We start from the raw sequence: 6,756 nt of genomic DNA, 5'->3' as shown, positions 1-6,756 counted from the left end.
GAAAGTCACATATAGGCTTTGGGGAATGGCAAACTGAATATAAGCCAGCCATGAACACTCATTGTAAATAAGGCCTACTGAGTCGGATGCACCGATCATACTGGCCAGTGCAGCTGCAAGGTAGGACATAATGAAGAGCATGACCAACAGGGGATGGTCTTTATCCCCCTCTACTCAGTGCTGGTAGGACTGCACTTGGAAATGTTGTCCAGGTTTAGGACCTGATTCAAGACTGTTGTTGAGAAACTGGAGAGGATCCAGAGAAAGGCTACAAAGAGACTTAGGGCAGATGATCTGTAAGGATATGCTGAGAGACCTTGACTCTTTTAGTCTGCAAAGAATAGAGGCTAAGAGAAAATGCAATTGCAGCCTACAGTCACTTCAAAGAGTAGTTAGTTGATGGAGTGAAGTCCTTTTCAATAGTAGCAAAAGATGTGACAAGAGACGACAGCTGCGAATGGTAGGGCTGGACATTGGGAAAAAAAACACTAGAGGGGTTATGCAGCATTGGAACTGATTATCCAGAAAGGTTGTGAAATCCCTGTTCCTGGGGTTTTTCAGAGTTGGCTAGAAAAGAAACGGGTAACCTGATGTAGTATCAGTGATAGTCCTGCTTCAAGGAGGAGGTTTTTAAAAGTGACTTCCAGAGATTAATTGTCTGATTTTGATTAATTCTTTTTCAGGGACTATATTGACACAAAGGGTTAGTGAAATGGAAGGATGAATTTAAGTGATTGAATTGCCAGGTAATTCTGTTAAATGGTCACCAGTTGCTTCATTCTGAGTTAAAGCACAGACACAATGGAGGAACTGTAGAAAAATTAGATAGGAAGAGACCTATGGAGGTCCTGTAGTCCAGTGCCTTGTTTGAAAGACGTTGCTGAGGCAGTATTTCCAAGGATGGGGATTTCACAACCATCTGAGTAAAACTCATCCTAATGGTCGGTGTTGTATGTCCTATTTCATCCTCTGAAATGGAAAGATAGAAGTGTTTCAATTCGTTCTGCCTCTCCTGATACGTGATGTGCTCCAACCTCTCTAACTGTCTTGGTGCCCCTTTTTCTAGATTAGGTACAGTATGTCAATGTCTTTCTTGTGGCTCTTGTAAGCACTAAGTAGAAAGAATTGGGGTTTATGGCATTTTTAAATGGAAATGTTTCTTTGTTGATTCTATCAAGGCTAATATAGTTCTGTGTTTCTGTGAGTGTGAATTAACATTATCTATTTAGCTGGTGATTAATGATAAGAAACTGCAGTTGGCATGAAACAAAGTGCAAAGCAAGTAAAATTCACAATTTATGATAGTAAATGGACAAATTATACTGAATTAAGTCAGCAGATTTTTTTTCATAGAATTTAAATCTAAGGTTGAATTTAAATCAAGGGTTGGTTAACCTTTTGCGTAACTCTTTGGAAAGAGTTATATATTGAAGAAGCTAGGTTTTTATAAAATGGTGGTTGTTCCCATTTAAACATGCTGTTTTAGCTGTGGAAATGAACTTTCAAAGGCTCAGGAGCCCCTTTGTCAGCCCTGACAAAAAGCAGCAAAATCTAAGCTAAATACAGTGTAGGCACATTTGCTGATAGAGTTACATGTGGAAATGCAGGTTAAAAATGGTAAATCCTCAGGGATAATATTGGTTTCCTGCATAAGCTTCAGAAAGTTGAATTTGTTTTTTAGATTGGCTTCTTTGCATTACTAGCAGAAAAAAATGAAAAAAAAAAAAAAAAGTGGGGAGGAAAAGCCAACCAGTACTTTCCTATTGGTGATTTTTTAAAATTCCTTGTTTTCAGTATGCAAATGGTTTTAAAAGGCTATGCATAAATTATTGTGGATCTGGCCCTAGCTGGTATAGCTTTTTATTTGGACTAATTGAAAAATGAAAATAAAAGCACTGACATTACAACAGTGAAACATTTCAGCCTTGTTAATACTGTTCAATGATGTGGAAAACAATTACAAAGAGGGCAAAGCTTTTCTCTACAATATTTCCATTAAAATATGTTTCTCAGCAAGAACATTTAGTACTGTACCTTAAGCATTCTAACTTGTCAATGCTAATTCCTATTAAACAAAATGCTTGATTAACCCTGGTAATTTCAGAAGGACATATTTTTTCATATCTTATCAGTCAGTTATTGAGCATGTCATGCCCAAAGTGCCATTTGATTTTTCTGTGCTTGCATCTCTCAGCATGAAGCCAGTATCCACTGCTCAGAGCTACTCAGTGGATACAAATGCAAACGCCTCAATTACATTAATTGTATGTGTTTGCATACACAGATGATAAGAAGCTGTAAAGTTCCCTGAATATTTCCTTACACTTATTATTATTTCTTTCTGCACCCTGTTATTATTGTTGCTGTATGATTTTCTTTTTCTTAGTACTACCTGAAAATAAGGTTTGCTTTTTGCTTCTTTTTTTTTTTTTTTTTTTTTCTTTTTAAATGTTCACTCTCTTCCAGGTTAATGTGGAAGGTGTCCACTGTGACAGGTGCAAGTCTGGTACATTTGGTCTCTCTGCCAGAAACCCACTTGGCTGCAGCAGTTGCTATTGCTTTGGCCTGACTACACAGTGCAGTGAGGCAAGGGGGCTGATTCGCATGTGGGTGAGTGGGAAACTGCTGAGCCATGTAATGTGATAATGTTGTTTCCTGCTGGCATCTTTTAGTCAGGCACTGAGAGGCAGCTAGAAAATTGCCAAACATTTAAGCAATCATTTTGCTCTTTATACTTTGAGAAGTGGAGAGAGCAGTATGTTCCATTAGACAATCAAGGTCAAGGCATTAAAAGTAAATAAGTAGACAAGAAAACCAGTGATAGGAGAGCTGATGTCAAGCCAAAGAGAAGCTATTAAAACCCAGGAAAGAGCAAGCTATTTGTGTGGGGAAATTATGCAGTCCAGTGCATTGTAACATAATCTCTGGTATATAATTCACAGTTTACCCAGGTGTATTCAAGGGTTATAGATACTTGTTGTCCAGCATAGTTTTCCCATGGTTCAATTAATCTGTTTATTTTCATTGTTGCTTTAAAAAATAAATAAAAATTATCTTATTGAAGCTCTATTTAAATCAAAGAATGGGAGGGTATAATCCATCAGAGCAACAAAGAACTCTGCACTTTTTTCCTGTAGAGGGCCTTGAGGCCTATGCTAGACTGACAAAGAAGGCAGACTAGATGTCTCCATGTATCTGTGTAACGAGCGCAAAACGTACATTGAGACCACTTCCGTCCATCACTGCTATGCCAGCTCCTCAGTTACCTTCTAGAGGAGCTATTTCTAATGGAAAATAACGAGTTCAGTCCCCATGCATGGTGAGTTGTATCTCTGCTAGAAAGCATGTCAACCACAGAGGGGATGTTTGCCTAATGCAAATCAGCCAAAGTGCCTGACTTGTTTCATGCACAAGTGTTAATTGGATAAGGATACTTTAGGCTAAAATCAAGGTGTGATCTCTTACTAAAGAGTGAATATCTCTTGGCTAAAGTAATATGAGTAGCACCCATTCTCCCCTTCATTGTTCAATCCATTTTCCCTTCCCAGTGAATGAAGTGATTTATCATTATATGATCCAGTTTTTCTCATTATTTCAGTTTTGCCCATGATATGCTGGTAGGCTGGAGATGAAAGGCTGTAAAAGGCTGACAAGTTTAATCAAGTTCCGTGACAGCAACAGTTCTGGAAAATTGTGCTTTGACCTTTGTGGCAGCACAAAGCATAAACATAGTTTAAACCTCCTTATTATTTTGTGCCTCTTGATTAATTTCCTTCCATATTTATGCTCATATCTAAACAAGTGTATGTCCCCATCTTGTCTAGTTTTTGTTACTCTGATCTATTTCAGAATTGATTCAGAGTTGTAAACTGAGTGAGACTGGGCTCTGCCAGCTGCTAGTGGCTATTCAGATATTCTCAGGTGCTTCAAATGGCATTAGACATATTTAAACAAGCAAATCCTGTCTTATATGACAATAAGGCAAGGCTGATCTGAAATTCAAATGCGTTGACTACTTTCTTGATGTCTGAAGTAATAAATGGTAAAATATGGTTATGGTAAGGACTCAGGAAATCTCACTTAGGGCTGGCAATGTTAGGAGTGCTTCCATGTCTGGTCAGTCCATAGATGGTACTGTAAATGGAAATACCAAGATGCTTAAAGTACAGTACAGGGCTTGATTTATTCCTCATTACCTGATCCCTATCTCATGAACAGCCTGTTGATGGGATGACTGTTAGACATATGACTCACCTTTTGTTTTCTTTGTTTTCCTCGTTCTTTGGGAGGAAGCAATTTTGATACCAGCCCTTCATGTTTGTTTACACACTTCCTGTTATACTTTCACCTGCACAGAATTACTAAGACTTTTATTACAGCTTTTGATCAAAATAATTATTTCTAAATAATGCTACTGAGACTCTTTCAGCAAGTCTAGGAAAATTACAAGTATCTAAGTGGCATCCTTATATTTTTCAATAAATCTGAACTTGAGACTTTCAGAAGCCCTGGGCCCTCACTCTCTGCGTACTGCCCGGAGAACACTTGACTATTCTGTAAAAGTACCAAAGGATCAGGCACTGTGTTCCACAGCCCCAGTGATGTTTAAGTGTTGGTGAGAAGTCTGCTTCTTCGTAAGGTACATTTCTCATACCAAACAGAAGAAACCAGAGACTAAAATAGCACTATGAAAATTGCTTCAATAAAATTCAAGGGATCACTTGCTGATGAAACTATTTTAACCAGTGCTAGTACAGCCTTTGTTAACATGAGGACAAGGTGCGAAAGGCTTGAGGGGGAAGTAATTATTGTCACTGTATACTCAAGGAGTAGTAAGACTGTTTTGTGACAAATTGCTCATGATGTGAAAGGAAATTACCCAGAAATAATTTTTTAAAGAGTTAGAATTTAAAGACTAACACTTCATGGGGAAAAATAGACCTGTTTTTTTCTCTATTTTTTTGAATATGTGTAGGTGACCTTGAAGCCAGAGCAAATGATTCTGCCACTAGTGGATGAAAAGCTTCAGCACAGCACTCTTTCAGGGATTTCCTTCCAGCCTCCTGAAATAGTAGCAAATATAGAACAGGTGATGCAGGATCTTCGGTCAGAACCTGTTTACTGGAGACTTCCAGAGCAGTTTGAGGGCCAAAAGGTAAACATAAAACTCCACTGAATACTGACATGGATTTTTTTTTTTTTTAATCTCATATTTGGATTTTGCAATGCCTTTTTTTCCGTTCCAATAAGCATGTCATCACACACTGGAAGGTACTTCAAAACAAAATAATTGCCGTTCCATTATTAAAAATTACTTGCTCCATTATCAAGGAAATTTAAGTCTGTAACATAAACATTATTTTAAAATATGTATTTACAGACAGTAACATGTAATAGTTTTCCACACAACAGATTCTCTCTTAAAAATTTTATTTGAAAAATTAAGCTGTATTAATTTAATAAAAGTCTATTGTAACCTTTTGTTTCTCTTAATTTAAAAACAAAAAATGCCTGATCATTTTAAGTTACACGGGAGATAATGATTGAAATAACCCTCCCTTTGCATATTGTTATGTGCCTCTGTGATGACTTATTTTGCACTTTTGATATTTCTTGGTTTGGCTTGGGAAAGTTTAGATGTTTCTTTCTCTAAACACAAACTTCGGGGAGCACCAAGGTACATATAAAGAAATAGATAACATTTTGGTTTTAGCATAGTACAATAACAAATTGCTGATGGGTATTTTTTGAACACAGCCCTTGTCCCCAGACAGTTCCACAAGCATGTATTCCCATTTTCTACCACATGCACATTCGTTAGACTGCGCACAGGTGCAAAGTGTATCTATCTCCTACATATGCACAGCAATTTATTTTTAACTAACTGAAAATGAGATGTCTTTTCGTACTTTGTGTTTTGCTTTGGTAGCTGACTGCTTATGGAGGGAAACTGAAATATGCAATCTACTTTGAAGCACGAGAAGAGACAGGTTTTACTACTTACTACCCGCAAGTTATCATCAGAGGTGGTCCTCCTACCCATACCAGAATTATTGTCCGGCATATGGCTGCTCCTTTGATTGGGCAGCTGACGAGGCATGAGATAGAGATGACAGAGGTAATGTTTCCCCCTACCTTTTTTCCCCAAACTTAAGCACCTGGCTCTTTTTAATACTGTTGGTAATCTGTTTTTGTATTTCTGTCTTTCAGCATGAGTGGGAATATTATGATGATGACCAAAGAGTCAGAAACACTGTGTCCTGGGAATATTATCATGATGATCCGGGTGCTAACAGGACAGTGTCACAGGCGGATTTCACATGGAAGCATTATGGAGATGACTCAAGACTAAGCAGAGCTGTATCTCGGGAAGACTTCCTGAATGTGTTGTATGACATTCATTACATTCTTATTAAGGCTACTCATGGCAACATCATGAGGCAGAGCAGGTAACAATTTCATGCAGTGGTCTGAAATAGTGTAGTTATCACAGATAACCTGATAGACCTTCCCAGCAGATTTTTTTGTTCATAAGATGCTGAGAAGAACAGGAGGAGTTAGCATTCAGCATGGCAGAAGATGCTGGAGAGGGAAATTTTATTCAATAGAAAATTTAAATCACAATAGGCAAATGAAATCCATATTTTCGGAATCCTAGAACAGAAAACACATGTAAGCACATGCATCCTGAAACAAACCCAAAGTATTTTTGAATAAATGTCTAATTTATGAAAACACGATGCTGTAATTAAATAT

At 37.6% G+C, this 6,756-nt stretch overlaps 1 protein-coding gene across 1 annotated transcript in view; it reads left to right on the top strand.

Moving 5' to 3' along the window:
• LOC104467612 (laminin subunit alpha-2-like) overlaps positions 1-6,449 on the top strand; it is a gene marked incomplete at both ends in the record, with an annotated part of 22,915 nt that extends 16,466 nt beyond the window's left edge. Inside the window, 4 exons of the mRNA XM_010081442.1 lie at positions 2,467-2,610; positions 4,976-5,155; positions 5,930-6,118; positions 6,211-6,449. Coding sequence (XP_010079744.1) covers positions 2,467-2,610; positions 4,976-5,155; positions 5,930-6,118; positions 6,211-6,449 — 752 coding nt within the window. The remainder of the gene's footprint in view (positions 1-2,466; positions 2,611-4,975; positions 5,156-5,929; positions 6,119-6,210) is intronic.
• Positions 6,450-6,756: the final 307 nt, after the last annotated feature.

The sequence above is a fragment of the Pterocles gutturalis genome, unplaced genomic scaffold, assembly GCF_000699245.1.
Source record: "Pterocles gutturalis isolate BGI_N339 unplaced genomic scaffold, ASM69924v1 scaffold26704, whole genome shotgun sequence".
Taxonomy (NCBI): Eukaryota; Metazoa; Chordata; class Aves; order Pterocliformes; family Pteroclidae; genus Pterocles; species Pterocles gutturalis.
Note: the sequence above shows the minus strand (reverse complement) of the source record. Positions and strands in the feature narration are given on the sequence as shown.